Source organism: Neoarius graeffei, chromosome 7 (assembly GCF_027579695.1).
Source record: "Neoarius graeffei isolate fNeoGra1 chromosome 7, fNeoGra1.pri, whole genome shotgun sequence".
In the NCBI taxonomy this organism is placed as follows: Eukaryota; Metazoa; Chordata; class Actinopteri; order Siluriformes; family Ariidae; genus Neoarius; species Neoarius graeffei.
In genome coordinates, this window is record NC_083575.1 from 6,562,392 (window position 1) to 6,583,184 (window position 20,793).

At 42.4% G+C, this 20,793-nt stretch overlaps 1 protein-coding gene across 1 annotated transcript; it reads left to right on the forward strand.

Moving 5' to 3' along the window:
- Positions 1-1,243: 1,243 nt before the first annotated feature.
- Positions 1,244-12,935, forward strand: gphb5 (glycoprotein hormone subunit beta 5). The gene is made up of 3 exons (XM_060924908.1): positions 1,244-1,272; positions 2,871-3,069; positions 12,744-12,935. The coding sequence occupies exons 1-3, from the start codon at positions 1,244-1,246 to the stop codon at positions 12,933-12,935; spliced, it is 420 nt and encodes a 139-aa protein (XP_060780891.1).
- Positions 12,936-20,793: the final 7,858 nt, after the last annotated feature.

Below are 20,793 nucleotides of genomic sequence, written 5' to 3' on the forward strand. Positions count from 1 at the left end.
CGTCTGTGGGCGTCCAGGTCTTTTTGCATTGATGAGTTCACCAGTGCTTTCTTTCTTTCTCAGGATGTACCAAACTGTAGATTTTGCCACTCCTAATATTGTAGCAATTTCTCGGATGGGTTTTTTCTGTTTTCGCAGCTTAAGGATGGCTTGTTTCACCTGCATGGAGAGCTCCTTTGACCTCATGTTTTCTTCACAGCAAAATCTTCCAAATGCAAGCACCACACCTCAAATCAACTCCAGGCCTTTTATCTGCTTAATTGAGAATGACATAACGAAGGAATTGCCCACACCTGCCCATGAAATAGCCTTTGAGTCAATTGTCCAATTACTTTTGGTCCCTTTAAAAACAGGGTGGCACATGTTAAGGAGCTGAAACTCCTAAGCCCTTCATTCAATTTTAATGTGGATACCCTCAAATGAAAGCTGAAAGTCTGGACCTTATGTCCATGTCCATTATATAACTATAACTTGAATATGTTTCAGTAAACAGGTAAAAAAACAAAATTTGTGTCAGTGTCCAAATATATATGGACCTAACTGTACGTGTTTGTGCAAGTCCTGCCTCAGGACTCCTGTTTGCTCCAAATTACAGATGTATTATATCACACGAACAGCAAATTTATCCAGTTCACTGCTAATTCTGTCTGACTTTAATAAAGCCTCTCGGTTATTCAAAGACTGACAGAGATATTAATTTCAGTGGATATGTTTTAGCCCATCTGAGTCCTGAGGTCGGATAATAAACCTGGTCCCAAAATGTCTGTCTCCAAGCATGTCTCACTCTGTATGGATGGATGGACGGATGGATGGATTAAAGGATACGGCGATGTCTCTTACTTCTTCATGCTGTTAACTCAGAACAATAATTGCTTTTCTTTTCCCTGTTCATTAAGCTAATGAACGAGGCACCAGTACCTGAGACAGATGCCACTGATATGTTCAGTAATAATGCCTAAGGAGATGATTCATCCACGATCCCCCACTCTCATACATGCATTTAATTGTTTGGAAAACACATTACACCATGACATAATGTCATTAATGAGACAGAGACAGCCCTTGTTATCACTTGGATGTGAATATTAGTCACATTTGATATAAATAGCAGCTCTGTTAGGTTTCAGGTGCGATGGAGTCCTGACTTTTTTTTTTGAAGATCTAAACGGCTGTAGATATCCATCGAGAAGCTGAACTGATTGATCAGAAGAAAAGTCAACGCGAACTTTGATCCAAAACTGCAATGGCCTTCAAAAGATTTCAAACTTCATGGTAAGACGATAAGCTTTATTTCAAATTTGACCTCATTTGTAATGCTGAAGTACATATGTAAGGAATAATGCACAATCAGGCATGCTGTTCTGGGAAAATAATCAATGATGAGATGAAATGTTTGATCCTGAAATGTTTTATTCCTCTTATACAACAGCAATTTTCCAAATCAAATTGGCAACACACACACACATATATATATGAGGGTAAGTCAAAAAGTTCTAAGACAGATGTTATAATTTCAAAAGGAACACAAAGAAGGAATTCTCCGATGGAAACATCGCTTGCAGAAGTGTTTAGACTTAAATGGAGGATATGTAGAGAAATAGCTTTGTTATTTTCATAAATAAATTTTTTTTCATTTGTCTGAGAACTTTTTGACTTACCCTTGTATGTATATAATTTTTTTGAATCTCGTTATAGTTAATGTTTAACGTTGTGGAATATCCATGAAACACATTAGTTCCTGTTCTTACTCACATTATAACAGCTATAAACGGTCGTTCTCTCACCAGCCTCTCTCTTTATCTTTCTTGTAGATTAAAAAAAAAAAAAAAGCAGCTTGTCATGTCATTAAAAAACAGTAAACCATAAACTCCTGTCATGAACATGTCAGGAAACTGACACTGGAGACTCCTTCCATAAATGTCTCCTTCGAGAAACCTTCACCATTTCAACAGATGAAAAATTTTTCATGATACATCCTCTGCACAAGTCCCTGTGAAGGAGCGCATTAATATACGTCTGTGCTTTGCAGCTGCACGACTTAATGCATTACATTTATTCAATTCATCGAGAGCTTCCTATCTTCTGACACCTTCTGTGCTTTAAATGTAAATAAACCCTCGTTTTTTTATTTTGTCTAAATCAGGAACACAACACCTGGTGAGAAAGGAAACCTAATTTTCAGATTTACATCGAGAGAATGTGCTTCTATACAGAGTGTTTTAAAAAATTTTTGATATTATTTGAGATGTAAATATCCCAAAAACTATAGTCTAGGAAAATTAAACTGAACAGGCTAAATGTTGAGCAATATAAGATTTACTCCTCAAAATTTGAATGAGAAATGTGGATTCCATGAACGATTTCACAAATTTTCAATATGCACGCTGCCTGAGACACAAACACACAGCCTTTCTCTTTGAACTTTTTGGGCCGTGTCCAAATCTGCATTGCAGTTGGTGCATTTTTAGAGAATTCTCTCATAAATGCACGCTGTTCGACTGCGTTCGAGCGTAATAACTAACACACAAAATGCATTTTCTTTTCCACTGAATGGCATTTCTATACCTAAAAAGATAAAAACAAAAAACATGAAACTGTTTCCACACATGCTGTTAAAATTTGAGGTCAACTGAATGAGAATTGGCAAAGTTATTAGATTGTGAAATGATATCCAATTTTTTGAAACACCCTGTATTTTGCAGTTTTGCAGATATGAATGGATTTTCTATTATCATCCATGATTGCAAGAATACAATTTGAATAATTTCCTAAATTTAGAATTTAGTGTTTACACTTGTTGTGTGACAAGTTTGTGCTTGACATCTCTCTTATGCAGTGAAATTAACACCACACATTGTGTGTGTTTCCAGGCTCTCTGCCACGTCCCTAAGCTGTGGCCTGGTGTTTGTTCTGTTGTGTTTTTCTCACTTGAGTCATGAGTCTGCAGTGGATCTCCAGCGTTTTATCGGCTGTGCTGTCAGAGAATTCACATTCGTGGTCCAGAAGCCAGGATGTGGGAAACTGAAGATCACCACCGATGCCTGCTGGGGGCGCTGTGAGACTTGGGAGGTGACACACTCACACACAGAGTTATAGGTTGGACCAGACATAACCTCAGTAATGGGATTTTCCAATTTTCTCCTCATGTTCTACTAGATTAAATAGTTAATGAAACAATATTTAAAATAAAAACATTACCCAATTCCATCTAAATAACCATTAATGCTCAAACTCTACGGTATCTGATGATCATCTGAAGTCCAGGATAGCCATTGGATTGTGGTTTTGAACCATCATTAAAGCAGCTTCTTATCACATTAGAGACAACCACACTCTCATAGAAAACCATTAAACACGCCGAGAATCAGTCCCTCACCACCTGTTAAGCTATTAGGAACATTTTTATTGCTGAATTAAAACACTAAACCTCATCAATACAAAACCTCCAGAGACTCGGAGAACCCTGTCATGGCTTCCAGATGTCTTTTAGCTCAAATTGCGTTTATTGGATCATATGCTGCGTTCATGTGCTATGGGAATTATGGTAAATACCAAACGCCGACATGGAAAGCGCACATGAACGCCCCCTCTTGTGGTATTTTCCACTGGGCAACTCGTAGAAAATTTTGATACACGAGTTGCCGAGATGAGATGAACTTTAACCTTTTCAACATGGCGGCAAGCGGTACAAGACACTTGAATGTTAAGCATTGTACGCTACTAAAGTTTTTTTTTTTTACTAGTACTAGTGGGTAGTTTTTTGGTGTCTATGCAATGTTGCGTCATTAACAAGTGTAATATAATACGTTAGAAATCCGTTTCTTTTAAAAATGTGTTGTTATGGTTTGTTTTTACCTATCCAGAGCAGACGCTATTGCTAATGATAGCTAACTAACTATTGCTAACTTGAATCTGGTCCACCATCTTTAATTTGTCAACAACAACAAAAGCATGTGAACACAACACACTGGTAAATACCACTTCCCAACTGGAAAATATCATCTTCCTATAGCACATGAACGCAGCAATAATACTGGAAAAGCCATGACTCATCCAAACATCTGGATCCTCCAAAATACACCACTGCAACTGCTTTATTTATTAAAGCCCTTTCACAAAAACTAATTCTCGGGTTGTGCACGTACAGTGATGTATTCAATTCATAATTCATCATTACTGTGACATGCAAAGGAGCTCTGAAAAATATTCACAGCCGCACATTTGGATGTAGTGCACCCTTCAGCATGCTCGCAGTACAAAACTGCATCACTGCAGGTTAGCAGATCGAACACATCAGTGCTGAAGAAACTCAGATCCGAGCAAAGAAACTCTTCAGAGCCATAAAGAAATGCTCCGTCTTCAATTTTCCATTACTTCTGAATTATTGACTGTGATTGTAATTTTATGAGACAGCAGTTCAAGGCTTTTACGTTGACCCAAATAATCAGTCACCAAAAAAATGTCTAACTCAGTTTGTGGTGGTGATTTTCACGTCTCAATGTTTAAAAAAATAATAATAATAATACTCACTCAGTATGGTTAATAAGGCATGAAAATTTGATGAAGGTATTATTTCTGATCCAGACCTCCTCAAACATAATGTTCTCACGTCTCGCAGTTATTACATTTAAATGACCGCATTAACTGAGGAGATTACTGAGAAAGTGTCAATGACATTCATCATTAACGTGACCAATACTGCACTAGGAGAAAGAGTGCAGTGTGTAAAGTGGCAGTGTTGGAAGTCTATAAGCCAAAGAGCCATCCTAAATCATAATTTAGTGTCCGTTTGTGCGTGTAAAATTGTGCTTTCCATGAGCTGAAGTATCCCACAATTCGTGAATATGAAAAAATACAGTGTAAGCCCTATTCAAGTGAGTCTCATTCTGAAATGTGGTGTAATGTCGTCATCATCAGTATTGCTGCTTGATGACTATTTCCAAAACCTGCACAATACTCAAGAAAAAAAATCACATTTTCATCTAATAATAATAATAATAATATATTTCTATGTGCATTCCATAAGAATCTCAATGCCCTTACAATAATATATGTAAAATAACAATAACAAATAATTAAAGGTCTGATGACACGTTTTTGACATCTTTGGCGATGTTTTATAACATAAAAAGTAATTCCCAATGATCCATATATTAATTCATGAAGGCACCTATTTTACAAGTTATGATAAAAAACGCGGCTATTTGGGAAAATTTGACGGGGCTGCAGCACCCAGGAGACGAATGAGGAGGAGGAGCTATATGACGTCAGCGAAAGAATCTTCCTCCTCACTTACCAGTTTGTTGTTGATGCGGCAGGTGTTCAATTTATCATTATTATTATTATTATTATTATACATTATTATTACATATATATACACAGTATATAGTTATTATGCCTTCGCGTTGTGTTGCCGGCTTTTACTTCAAAACCCACAAGGATGAGGTAAGTTTATTCAAGTTTCCCAGAGATCCCGAGCTGCATGCGAAGTGGGTGAAGCAAGTCAGGCGCACTCGTGACAAGTGGGAGCCCTCACCAACATCCGTCCTGTGCTCTGAACACTTCGATTTGGATTGTTTTGACACCCTTCCCAGCTTAAAAGAATCTCTTGGGTGTGCAGTTCAGCACAAACGTGTGTTACTACGATCAGCAGTGCCTACAGTATTCCGGAGGGGGTCTACTAGTAGCTATACACTGAGGGAAAGCTAACTTAGCCAGACAAGTAGGCTACAGATTGTCATTTGCTTACTGCCTGCCAATATTATCCTAAATGTATCACGGATCAGGCATCGTCGTAAGCTTATTATGTTAGCCGTTTGCATGCTCCATTAGGAACTATGTATTCAGTGTAGCATACAGCTTACATGATATAAGCAGTGTTTACACATGCAAGACAACAATACACAATATTAAAATATTGATTCCGTAACATTTTGAACAAATACGGGTTGACCTACCAATCCTTGTTATCCAACCTTGTAGTGTTCGTCAGTGCTGGGCTGTCTGCCTGTCCGCTGTCCATCTCGGGGTCGGAGTCGCTCTCAGATTGGTGCACAGTAACAGGTTCAAACCTGTACGGTTGGATGCACCCGTGTTCGTCATCACTTGATTCTTCCGATCTATCCCACTCACAACACAATTCTAGACTCCCAGAAGAGGAAGAGCTAGCACTAGAGAGTTCACCGGCATTTTCATGCACCATTTCCATTCAGTAGAACAGCCAGTGAACCGCAGCGTGTTCTTCCGCTGACATCACAGCATGGCCGCGAGCCACGGACCCAGTTTTCTTGCGCTGTGCAATTAAAAGTTGGATATTCGCGTAACGACAGCTTCTTTTCACATAATTATAACAGAAATCTAACATGTTTGCCATGTTGTATAGTTTATTTAAGAAATTGCATAGAGTCATGTTCGTGTCATCAGACCTTTAAATATCTAATGTCCATGAAAACTCATTTACATAAAAACATTATCAAAGAGAAAAAAAAATCAAGACTTAAAAGTTCAAAAATCAAAACTAAAAGGATGAGCTATGTAAATCGAAAAGATAAGTCTTAAGTCCTTTTTTAAAATCATTAATGTCAGTTGATTCTTTTAAGGCCTCTGGAAGTTGATTCCACAGTCTTGGTGCACATGAAGCGAACGCACGCTTTCCATAAGTATCGGTTCTGTAACATGGCGTAGAAAGAACGATGATGTTATTACTGTTAGAGCGTAGCGACCATAGTGGCTTCTTCACACCAGTAGATCACTGAGATATGATGGCGCCAATCCATTGAGTACTTTGAAGGTCATCAACAAGATCTTGAATATTATTCTCTTCTTCACTGTCAGCCAATGAAGTGAGCGTAAGACAGGTGTGATGTGGTCATATTTCTTCTTCAATGTGACCATCCTTGCAGCTGCATTTTGGATGCGCTGCAATTTCGACAAGTCCTTGTCGGGGAGACCATACAACAAACTGTTGCAATAGTCCAACTTGGATGTTATGAATGCATGTACAAGCTTTTCCGTAGCGGCAGTTAGGGTTGCAAAGGGGCGGAAAATCTCATCTCATTATCTCTAGCTGCTTTATCCTGTTCTACAGGGTCGCAGGCAAGCTGGAGCCTATCCCAGCTGACTACGGGCGAAAGGCGGGGTACACCCTGGACAAGTCGCCAGGTCATCACAGGGCTGACACATAGACACAGACAACCATTCACACTCACATTCACACCTACGGTCAATTTAGAGTCACCAGTTAACCTAACCTGCATGTCTTTGGACTGTGGGGGAAACCGGAGCACCCGGAGGAAACCCACGCGGACACGGGGAGAACATGCAAATCCGCACAGAAAGGCCCTCGCCGGCCACAGGGCTCGAACCCGGACCTTCTTGCTGTGAGGCGACAGCGCTAACCACTACACCACCGTGGGGGCGGAAAATTCCTGGAAAATTTCCGGAAAGTTTCCATGGAAACTTTGGTACGGGAATTTTGGGAATTTTCAAAAAAAAAAAAGCACTGGAATTATGGTAATTTAGGGGAATTATTTAATTATTTATATATATATATATATATCTCATCTCATCTCATTATCTCTAGCCGCTTTATCCTTCTACAGGGTCGCAGGCAAGCTGGAGCCTATCCCAGCTGACTATGGGCGAAAGGCGGGGTACACCCTGGACAAGTCGCCAGGTCATCACAGGGCTGACACATAGACACAGACAACCATTCACACTCACATTCACACCTACGGTCAATTTAGAGTCACCAGTTAACCTAACCTGCATGTCTTTGGACTGTGGGGGAAACCGGAGCACCCGGAGGAAACCCACGCAGACACGGGGAGAACATGCAAACTCCACACAGAAAGGCCCTCGCCGGCCCCGGGGCTCGAACCCAGGACCTTCTTGCTGTGAGGCGACAGCGCTAACCACTACACCACCGTGCCACCCTATATATATATATAAAACATTTATTTATTTGTTTATTTATTTATTATTAAGTCATAAACAAACAAAAATATAGACATTTTATTTTGTCATCAGCAGACATTATTGCAAAATGGAGACAATTAAAACACATGACTGATTTATTTGTAAGAAGAACTTTATCAATGCTTATTTCTTTTATTGAACGAAACATGAACGTTTGCCAATATGTTGCTTACAGCTCCCACATATGGGACAGAACAAACAGAACGTAACTCTCTTTCTGACTCAAAAACTCAAATTCAAAATGTAAAATGAAAAATGTTTTCCCCTTCGAAAAAAAAGTCTTGAATGTCAAATAAAGTCTTGCATATCAATGCAAGTTTTCTTACATGAAATGTTCATAGGAAGCTTTCATTTAGCTTATCTGGTTTCCCATTAAGCTAGCACAATTTGCTGTAACTAGCATCACAAGCTAACTACTTCAATGAAATGGCACAATTCTAATTTACAAGTAAATTAGCACTAGATTTATTCTACTATACCTTTTCATTTTTACTTAAATACCATAATAGATAAAAAATCATCCTCAAAACTTACTTGATGGCATGTAGTCCTTTGTCTGTAATGTGTGATCTCGGCAGTTTGTATTTAAAACAGTTCTAGCTCTTCAGAATTCTAGAAGTTATTGTGCATGTGATAGAGGGATGCAAAATGCATTCAGTGGCTCCTGAGAAAATAACGTTTTGTCCATGTGAGTGAGTAACAGCGTGCTATGCACAACTTTATTCCCATAAATCTACCTCTTTTAATCAAGATTATGCTACAATATTTTTTTCTACTTACTTAATTGATGTCCACTTTCAAAATTCCCAGTCTTTTCCCGAAAATTCCCGTTAATTCCCGAAAATTCCCATGGAAAGTTTCCACCTTTGAAAATTCCCGGAATTTTGCAACTCTAGCGGCAGTATCAAGATATTTTTTAATCTGACCAATACGTCTGAGAGAATGTGAAGTGGATTTACATATATTACTGACCTGGGAAGACATCTTAAGATGGTGATCAATGATGACCCCAAGATCACACGCTTCAGATATTGGCTCCTTCACAGATTCACCAACGGTGACATACTGAATGGCATCACCTGCAAGATACCGTGACTGAAAATGCAGAACCTCTGTTTTTGTTGTATTGCACAGCAGCTTATTGCACTTCATCCATTGAACAATGTCGCTAGCACAGTATTCAAGAGCTTCGATGCTGGTAGATCGTTTTGGATTTTATGCACTCATGTTTATCATTATTAATTTGAATTCATCTAATCCTTGACAGTTTGGACATACCGTAATTCACATTCATATCACTAAAATGAAATCTTTCGGAGACATTTTCAAAATGGTGAGTGAGAAAACGTGATGCCGTTCAAACAGGTTTATTCAAAGTAAAGCCTGTGCATAATTTCATCTTAATAATAAGTGTGTCACTGAATACAGGCCTCCATCATTGTCACAGGCATCAGAGAATCACAATCTAAAATGACCTGTGGGCTGTTAGTCAGTGCTGCATGAACATTGATGATAAAATGGAATTTATTTAGTGTTAAAAATCGTAAAGCTGCAAAAATATTTTGTAAGACACATTCATGGCACACTGATTCAGTATTTTAATCTCCATACACAATATTACACAAAGAAATCATTGAAAAGGCAATCTATTGGCTCAAGGACTGGGCGCATTCTTTTTTTAAAGATATTTTTTTGGGCTTTTTACACCTTTATTGGATAGGACAGTGTAGAGACAGGAAACGAGCGGGAGAGAGAGAGACGGGAAGGGATCGGGAAACGACCTCGGGCCGGAATCGAACCCGGGTCGCCCGCATCCATGGCACGGCGCCTTAACCACCTGAGCCACGACGCCCCCAGGACTGGGCGCATTCTAAAGGGGAGTACGCCATGTACAGCCCCAATTCCAAAAACGTTGGGACGCTGTGTAAAACACAAATAAAAACAGAATGTGAAGATTTGCAAATCATAGAAACCCTATATTTCATTGAAAATAGTACAAAGACAAAACATCAAATGTTGAAACTGGGAATTTTTTTTTTATTATTTAATATATGCTCATTTTGAATTTGAGGTCAACAACACGTTTCAGAAAAGTTGGGACGGGGCAACAAAAGACTGAAAAAGTTGTGTGATGCTTGTTATCAGTGCACAGTTCAAAAGCCAGCATCTGTGATGGTATGAGGGGGCATTAGTGCACATGACATGGGTAGCTTGTACATCTGGGAAGGCATCATTAATGCTGAATGATATATACACGTTTCAGAGCAACATGCTGCCATCCAGACAAACTCTTTTTCAGGGAAGGCCTTCCTTTCAGCAAGACAATGCCAAACCGCTTTCTGAGCATATTAAATCTGCATGGCTCCGGAGTAAAAGAGTCCGGGTGTTAAACTGGCCTGCTTGCAGTCCAGGGGCCTCATGTACAAAGACCTGCGTGGATTTCCCACTAAATATGTGCGCACGTCAAAATCGGGAAATTTGCGTACGACCAAAAAAATCCGGATGTATCAATCAGTGCGTACGAAGGTTTCCACGCACTCTCCTGTTGTACATCCCAATCAACGTGGAATTCGGCGCACATGCGCGAGCCCCGTTCCCCGCCCCGTCTCCTCCCTCAATTATTCCACACTGAATATGTTAATTAGTATAAATAGACCTGCAGTAAGGCCCGCGTTAGGTAAAAGACATGGCAACTTTTACTAACGCGTTAATGTTAATTAAATGTTAGAAATCTCGCGTTAATCAAATTAACATTTAACATTTATTACTAACATTTAACACTAACATTTATTCGCGTTAATCCCTGCCTTTAGCACAGTGTAATAGAATTCACATACATCACTTAATTGTTCTGTCACCTCCAATTAAAGTGATGTTCAAAGTGTATGCTATGAGACATGCAACGGTCACTGATTGTATGCCACTGAATGTGAATGTAGCCTATACCAAGATAACGGTATGATTCGCATCGTTCGCAGTGCCTGCGCCACAATGAGTGTCTATTTGCGTTACATGGGTTTTGAAAACAAAAAAACACCTTTAGTGCTCTAATGTGTACATTTTTTCGGGGACACCCTGTATTTGAGGAAATGTCTTCCTCTCTTAGTAGGCCCAATATTCCTAGCCACATGTAACCAGAAATAAAACGTGCACATATTTTCCACAATAGGATTTTAATGACAAATGTATTCTAGCAGGGTGCCAGGGAACAACAGGAGGCCCCCAGTCCATCCCACCCGAGCAGGAAGAGGACCCCCAGCCGAGTGGATCCAGCGTCACTGTCACCTGCCCCCCTTCTCCACCGCCTGCCCCGTCGCCGGGTCCACAGGCCGGGTGCTGACACGCGCGGTCTTTGAGTCGCAGGGGGAAATTTTAAAGGGGATAGAGGCGATTAACGACAACCTCGAGGGAATCCGCGAGGAATTGAAGGAACTGAATAACACATTAAAAGAATATCTTAAAAAATGAATGGTGTCCCGTGTCCCGTCTGTCCTTACCCTTTCACATTGTGGCTATTAAGCGCTGCCGGGTTTGTATGCCATGTCGCTGTGGCACCTCGTTGTGAGGCAGGTCTCGCTCCATTATTGGCACGCCGTGCCGCTGCGCCACATTGTGTAACACGCCACACACCGCGGTTGTGTCTGATTTGTACGCACTTGGAAATCGTTTCATATATTGATCTTGGTAATTATGTGATAAGGCTACCCCACGCAACATCAGCTAATAATATTTCAGTCTGACACCTCGCGGCAAATGCGCGAGGAAGATCTACTAAGCTAGCTGCAATGCATGGTCCTGCATGTGCATTCTTTAATTTAATTAATTAACCAATAGTCAATGGGAATAATATCGAAATGATATTGCTGGGGTTTCTCATTTCCCGTAATTACAATATGGAAGGGATGGTTGATGGATCTGTTGGCATTTACCCAACAGTCTCGCATTATGTGTCTCGACAATGTCGTATGACTGACATACATTTCAATTCACGCATCCTGATGTTCCGATGCATTTTTGGATGCCTCTTATCGCCATGTCATGACTCTTGACCGAGTAGGCCTAAATGTAGTTGCGTTGCTCTGCCTCTAAGTGTCGCCAAGTACCAAGATGCACCAGAAATGTGCGTACGCCAGCCATGAGGTTTGCGTAGAGTACCGCACTTTTCCACGGCAAGTCAATCTTTGTACATACGAATGTTTGCGCAGAAAGTGACGGACGTAGCTTTTTTGTGCGTACGCAAGCTTTGTACATGAGGCCCCAGACCTGTAAAACATTTGGCGCATTATGAAGTGTAAAATATGACAAAGGACACCCCGAACTGCTGAGCAACTGAAATCGGATATCAGGCAAGAATGGGACAACGTTTCTCTTTCAAAACTACAGCAGTTGGTCTCCTCAGTTCCCAAACTTTTACGGAATGGTGTTAAAAGTAGAGGTGATGCAACACAGAGGTAAACACGCCCCCGTCCCAACTTTTCTGAAACGTGTTGCTGACATCAAATTCAAAATGAGCATATATTTTTCAAAAAACAATACATTTTCTCAGTTTCAACATTTGATATGTTGTCTTTGTACTATTTTCAATGAGATATCAGGTTTCCATGATTTGCAAATCTTCACATTCTGTTTTTATTTACAGTTTACACAGCGTCCCAAGTTTTTTGGAATTGGGGTTGTGTTTTATTCCTTCCTCATGTGCTAAGTATACACTTGAAAGGGCAAAACAATAGCCCATTCTGTTCACACTCTATTGGCTGTCTCCATAGAAACCAATCCTGGACCCGCCCTTCATCCAGTCCCGTCAGCAAGTGTGCACTTACAACCAGACGCAATTCATCACCGTCCAGCTGCCCAACTGTTCAGCCGGCGTGGATCCGTACTACACCTACCCCGTGGCCCTGAGGTGTGAGTGTGGAGTGTGTGTGACCAGCACCACCGAGTGCATCACCTCCATCTGAGAGAGACAGCCATGAGACGCACTTTCCATCTCTCTTTTCAATCTTTCTTTTTAGTTTTCCAGACCTGTTAAACCAGCAGTGTGAATGAAAATATAAAATTATGATTCCAATAATTGAAACTTCATCATCATGGTGCAGTGTGGTGATGAGGGTGAGCGCCCACTGAATATCAGACTGTCATACTGTACAAGACGACATTAGACAGGAAGTATTAAAGGTGCAGTCTGTAATATTTATAAGTATTTCAAGACCTGGAACAGTCTTCCCATTTGAAAGATACCATCACAAATTTGTAATTCACAATATTAGACTTCAATGGAGGGCTCTAGTTGATTCGTTACAGGCTTCTGTTTGCATTCTTCTGGCCCTGAAATGAGCTCCATCCCTAACCAGAACAAGGAAATGCAAAAAATTTATATAGTTTGAACAGATGAGATGAGGTCAACGAGACTGATCGTGAAGGTTCCTCAATGGTTCCATCAAAGATGTAATTACCCTCACAGGCACTAAAGTTCTCAAAAAATTACAAACTGCACCTTTAATACAGTTTGTATCATTTACTGCCATCAGAATATCATAAATACAAGTTGCAGACCCAAAAGTTGTACGAATGTAATGTCATAACTATTAAAAATATTGCTCCCCAAGTTTAAAGTCTCAAAATAACTTTTTTTTTTTTCACAACGGAGTTTAAAATAACAGTGTTTTCTTGACTGATATTGAAAGAGGTAAAGCGTGATATCAGTGGAAAGAAGAGACTCATGCGCATTAGACAGAAGCTGGTACTTAATTACATACTTAAATAAAGCACAAAAAAATGCCGAGCTCACAGAGTGGGACAGAAACGCAGCCAGCACTTCATCTCCTCATGCTTCAGGTGAAAAATCTCACTGATCAAATCACTCATGACAGTGTTGTGTCCCAGGGCAAGCTTGAGTTTATTTATTGCGTGCGCGCGCACACACACGTCAAGAAAAATGAAAAGCATCAACTCTCAGCTACTTGTGATTCATTTTAATGACTTTTTCACACTCACTGACATTTTAATCATTCATTCACTCACTCACTCATTTATTCATCCATTTTTCTACACTTAACTACCTCACTCGCTCATTCACCAATTTTCACTCACCATCATTTCATCCCCTCTTCCTCCATCCATCACGCACTCCCTCTCTACCCTTCACTTCCTCCCCCTCCTTCACTCCATCCCTTCCTCTCTCTCCCGTTCATTCCCTCCCTCACTTCCTCCCCCTTCACCCCACCTCCTCCATCCCTCTCTCCCTCACACTCTCCCCCTCATTTCATCCTCCCTCACACATTCCTTCACTCACTCCCTGTCTCTCTCCCTCAGTCTCCCCCCATTTCATCCCCCCTCCTCCCCACTCTCTCTCCTCCCTCACTCCATTGCTTCCTCCCTCACTCATTCACTCACTCCTTCACTCACCCTCACTCTCTCCTGTTCACTTCCTCCATCCCTCACTCATTCCCTCTCTCACCCTCATTCATCCCCCCTCCCTCCCTCACCCTTCACCCCCCCTCCCTCCCTCACCCTTCACCCCACCTCCTCCATCCCTCACTCATTCCCTCTCTCACCCTCATTTCATCCTCCCTCCCTCCCCCTTCACCCCACCTCCTTCATCCCTCACTCATTCCCCCCTCACCCTCATTTCATCCTCCCTCCCTCCCTCCCTGACTTCCTCCCCCTTCACCCCACCTCCTCCATCCCTCACTCATTCCCTCTCTCTCCCTCACTCTCTCACCCTCATTTCGTCCATCCTCCCTCCCTCTCTCACCCTCATTTCATCCTCCCTCTCTCCCTCACTCACACATTCCCTCCCTCCCTTCCCTCATTTCATCCTCCCTCCCCCTCATTTCATCCTCTCTCCCTCCCTCCCCCTCATTTCATCCTCTCTCCCTCCCTCACCCTAATTTCATCCTCTCTCCCTCCCCCTTCACTCACTTCCTCCCCTTCACCATCCCTCACTCATTCCCTCATTTAATCCTCCCTCCCTCTCTCACACATTTCCTCACTCACTCCCTGTCTCTATCCCTCATTCATCCCCCCCTCCCTCCCTCCTTCACTCACTTCCTCCCCTTCACCCCACCTCGTCCATCCCTCACTCATTCCCTCTCTCTCCCTCATTTCATCCTCCCTCCCGCTCTCACACATTCCCTCACTCACTGCCTGTCTCTCTCCCTCCCTGTCTCCCCCTCATTTCACCCCCTCCCCCCACTCACTCTCCTCCCTCAGTTTCCCTCACTCCCTCTCTCCATTGCTTCCTCCCTCACTCATTCCTTCCCTCCCCCCTCACTCTCTCCTGTTCACTTCCTCCCTCACTTCCTCCCCTCCACTCTCTCCCCTTCCTCCATCCCTCACTCATTCCCTCTCACTCTCACCCTCATTTCATCCCTCCCTCCCTCACACATTCCTTCACTCACTCTGTTTCCCTCCCTCCCTCACTGTCTCCCTCTCTCCATCCCTCCTCCCTCCCTCTATCGCTTCCTCCCTCCATCCCTTCCCTCCCCCTCACTCTCTCATTCCCACTCCCTCCATCCCTCACTCACCCCTGTAACTCTCACTCTTTCACTCTCTCTCACTCACTCCCCCCTCTCCCCTTCACTTTCCCCATTAACTCCCTCCATCCCTTCCCTCCCCCCTCACTCTCTCCTCTTCACTCACTTGCTCATTCCCACTCCCTCCATCCATCCCTCACTCACTCCCCTTCACTCACCCTCCCTCCCCCACTCTCTCCTCTTCACTCCCTCCCTCCCTCTCTCACTCACCCCCCACGCTCTCCTCTTCACTCACTCTCACCTCTTCACTCACTCCATCCCTCCCCTCCACTCCCTTCTCTTCACTCACTCACTCCCTTGTTCATTCCCACTCCCCCTCACTCTTTCCTCTTCACTCCCTCCCTCTCTCTCCCTCCCTCTCTCTCCTTCACTTCTTACTCCCTCCCTCCCTCCCTCCTTCACTTCCTCCCCCTCATCCTCCCACATTTTTACGACCTGACTCACCACCTCACACACTTGTCACATCACTGATCACTCACTCATTAAAGTCATAGATGCTATCACACAAGTGATAACCTCAAATAACATGTTTAACAACATTGCTGGAATTTAAAATGGATGAAAAGTACAGTGGGTTGTTCTTTATTAAAATTTTGTGCACATTGCTGTGGTAATCAGAGCGATAAATCAAAATACTGAAACGTCAGCGTGGTCGCAGTCACTGCTTCATGACACCACCCCATCACTGATCTATAGTTCCCTACAGCAGCATGACACCGAGTGCTTTATTGCTTGTGTCTTTTACTAGATATGTAAACATTTCACTTGTATTCCTCTACAATCTGAAGAGGAGACAGAAGAGAAAGGTGCTGTTTACTGATCAGAACCGGGGGGTGAAATACCTGCACAGGCTCGACGCAGTGAGCAAACACGGGACTTGATTTGCATTATTGACTTGGGGATATTTTTCTGGTTTAATACTGTTCAAATAAATTCAAGGCATCTTTTGAATTCTGCACATTGCTGAACATTACCTCTGGCTGCACCTCAGCCAGCATTCAAGCATGGCGTAATTAACAAAATTACTCCCTCTGTGTCGGATCAGTTTCATCCAATTAAGCATTAAATGAAAAAAAAATCACCAATTTGGAATGATGCATGGAGAAGGAGATGGATGAGAAAACTTGATTATTGCAGAAAGAGCAGCTGGGCATTAATGATGCACAGACAGAGAGAGAGAGAGAGAGAGAGAGATTGCCAAAATAACACTGGACCGACAAAGGATAGAAAGATTCGTTCTCTTTGACGTCCGTTTTTCCTGGAATTTATGATCTGTTGGTTTTCCAGAAGCAGTGAAATGTTCTATATAATATCATATTAGCATTAATCTCCCTGTAATCTGGTCACTTGTTAACGTTTAGTCAAAAAAACCAAAAAACAACTAGCTGACAAAAAATTCCCTTAAAATAAAAGACCTACCTCTAAAGCAAAGCACGATGTTTCAGCATAAATTACTGCTGTGTGATGACGCGCTGGTAAAGACGAACACACACACATGCACATGAATATGAATCCTCAAACTGTTCGTCACAGAAGACCAAGTTGCTCTGCTTTCACATTCTCCTTCCTGGCTTCCTGCCTTCTCCCCACCTGCAGCGGAACAAGACTTCTCTACGAGTTTCCAAACTAATTTCTATCGCGTCTTTATTATGAGCCAGGAGGGATGAGGTTTGCTGCAGGAGAAGCTGCTGAATTAAACTGAAAATGAGACAAAGTCGAGCTGCAGCAGACGACTAACTATCAGCTCTGCACGCTCTTTTCATGGGTTCAAACAAGTAATAAACATTAGGGGAAAAAAATAAAAGAAAAATGTATTATGTTACACCGCAATGGGAGTTCTGGGCGGAAAAGTCAACCTTTTTTTTGCTCTCAAATTGTCAAGTATCCTTCCATACACCCACAGACAAAAAAAAATAAAAAAACAAAATAATCTCATCTCATCTCATTATCTGTAGCCGCTTTATCCTGTTCTACAGGGTCGCAGGCAAGCTGGAGCCTATCCCAGCTGACTACGGGCGAAAGGCGGGGTACACCCTGGACAAGTCGCCAGGTCATCACAGGGCTGACACATAGACACAGACAACCATTCACACTCACATTCACACCTACGCTCAATTTAGAGTCACCAGTTAACCTAACCTGCATGTCTTTGGACTGTGGGGGAAACCGGAGCACCCGGAGGAAACCCACGCGGACACGGGGAGAACATGCAAACTCCACACAGAAAGGCCCTCGCCGGCCACGGGGCTCGAACCCGGACCTTCTTGCTGTGAGGCGACAGCGCTAACCACTACACCACCGTGCCCCCAAAACAAAATAATAAAAATGTAAAAAGAAATAAATTAATTAATTTTAGAAAATCAGAATAGAAAAGATAGAAGGTTCTACAGCATGGTGTGTTTAGTTTCAGTTTAAACGTGGACTGAGTTGTCACGATTCTCCTAATAAACACGAAACCTGTTAATCTCTGAGGTAAAAACAGCACAGAATAGAGAAGAAAATGTTCATTCCCACTCAGCCTTCCATCATGGGAAAGAAACAGATATCGTGTATTCCCATCTGACTGTATTTCATGGAATGATCTGGAGCGTAAACCAGGAGACCGGATATGACGTATCATTCATGAAGCAGTGAGTCCTGTCACGACTCAATTTGGACAGGAAACCCAATCTGGACAAGGCATATGCAGAAATGACATCATTTCTGCTCCTGCGTTACAGCTGCTTCTGCTCGACTGGCTGGTTTGGGGTTAGGATTAGGAAATGATGTCATTTCTGTGCATGCATTGTCCAAATTAAACAGTAACGAGTCCACTGTGGTAAAAAGACCAAGCTGTCAGCAACATGGTACAAGCCGAGCTGCATCACGTCTTTGTTGAGAGTCTCTTCCTGTTTCTGAACATTTGTTTTGTTCAAGCAAAGGCTATTTATAACATTTTTTTTGCTTCTATTTGTCAACGGTTTCTTTGCTTGTTGTTCTGAGTTCGCGACATCATTTACCAGCAACGTCACGGCCGTCACAACACGTCAATCTGATGGTTCTGATTCTCAGTGGAGCTGTAACAAAGGACTTCCATAAATGTTATGAGGTCACCAGGAGGAAGATGAACATTTTGACTTGCAGTTTTCAGTGCGAGTGGGAATGGGGTAGGAGAAATCAAGGATAAAAAATAGAAGTATATAAAGAAGAAGGAATTAAAAATTAGAAGAAAAAGCCTCATATTGACTCCTTAATTACTTGATGTCTTGCTTCAAAGTCCAAAGTATCAAAAGATAAAATTTACAATTTCATTCTGATTTGGATTCTTCAAACTTTGCTTGCAGGAACTAATCGAGGTCCGTTCTGTCTGGATGGGAATGTCAAGGAGAGGACAGGCGTCCGGCCGACAGGTTCACTGAAAGAGATAAACGTCGGCAGAAGAGTGAGAGCATAGAGGACGAGGATGCACTGGTCTGCTGTCAGAGACGAGAAGAAAGAGAAAGTGGAAGAGACAGGAAAAGAAGGAGATGGAGGTAATGAGAAGGACGGATAAAAGGAAAGACAGAAAACAGCAAAATACAGGACAGATAGAGAAGACAGGAAGAAATACAAAGTACATGACAATATACTGGAGAGATGAGAGAGTCAGAGAAAGAAAGACATGAAGAGAAGAAACGGAAGAGAGAGGGGACAGTGGAATAGAAGAGAACAGGCAGAGAGAGAGAGATAAAATGGTATAGGAAGGACAGAGAGAGAGGAGAATGGTAGAAGGAGGGAAAGAGAAGACAGAAGAATGGTAGAGGAAGGACAGACAGAGAGAGAGAGAAGAATGGTATAGGAAGGAGAGAAAGATAGGGCAGAGAGAAGAATGGTAGAGGAAGGACAGACAGAGAGAGAAGAATGGTAGAGGAAGGAAAGAAAAGACAGAGAGAAGAATGGTAGAGGAAGGACAGACAGAGAAAGAGAAGAATGGTAGAAGAAGGAGAGAAAGAGAAGACAGAGAGAAGAATGGTATAGGAAGGAGAGAAAGAGATAAGACAGAAGAATGGTAGCAGAAGGACGGACAGAGAGAGAGAGAGAAGAATGGTATAGGAAGGAGAGAAAGAGATAAGACAGAAGAATGGTAGAGGAAGGACGGACAGAGAGAGAGAGAGAGAAGAATGGTAGAGGAAGGAGAGAAAGAGAAGACAGAGAGAAGAATGGTAGAGGAAAGATGGAGAGAGAGAGAAGAATGGTATAGGAAGGAGAGAAAGAGATAAGACAGAAGAATGGTATCGGAAGGAGAGAGAGATAAGACAGAAGAATGGTAGAGGAAGGACGGATGGAGGGAGAGAGAGAGAGAGAGAGAGAAGAATGGTAGAGGAAGGAGAGAAAGAGAAGGCAGAGAGAAGAATGGTAGCGGAAGGAGAGAAAGAGAAGACAGAGAGAAGAATGGTAGCGGAAGGACAGACACAGAGAGAGAAAAGAACGGTAGAGGAAGGAGAGAGAGATAAGACGGAGAGAGAGGAATGGCAGCGGAAGAGGAGAGAGAGAGAGAGAGAGAGAGAGAGAGGCACAAACAGACTCGGTGACATTCTCCCTCACACTCTGGACAAAGAGCAAAACCAGCAAAACCATCACGTCCTCTTGATGGACTGAAACTGAAGAGTAAGACAGACTGACACAGACACATGAGGAAAACACGACAGGACGTGATGAAACCATTACCACAGACCAAATCACAGCGTGAATTTCACTTAGAGTGAAAAACTCATCACTTGTTTTGTTCCACTGCTTTGGTAAAACTGTAATTTCAGGTTTTCTGACATCTTCAGGACAGGAGTTTACACGCTGTGGTTTCTTGGCAACACGACAAGCTGTGTTTGTTTTTGTCTTACTACCTTCAAGAGAGAAATGGAGCTGCTGGTGATGTCTGCGTTATAGAGACGTGTTAACTCCAAGACCGGGATGAGAATTCAAGCCAAAATAAGACAAATGGATCAAACCCTGAACAGTCTCTTCAACTTCACAGGAAGACGACAATAAATAGATTACATTCATATATCCTTCGGGCGGCACGGTGGTGTAGTGGTTAGCGCTGTCGCCTCACAGCAAGAAGGTCCTGGGTTCGAGCCCCGGGGCCGGCGAGGGCCTTTCTGTGCGGAGTTTGCATGTTCTCCCCGTGTCTGCGTGGGTTTCCTCCGGGTGCTCCGGTTTCCCCCACAGTCCAAAGACATGCAGGTTAGGTTAACTGGTGACTCTAAATTGAGCGTAGGTGTGAATGTGAGTGTGAATGGTTGTCTGTGTCTATGTGTCAGCCCTG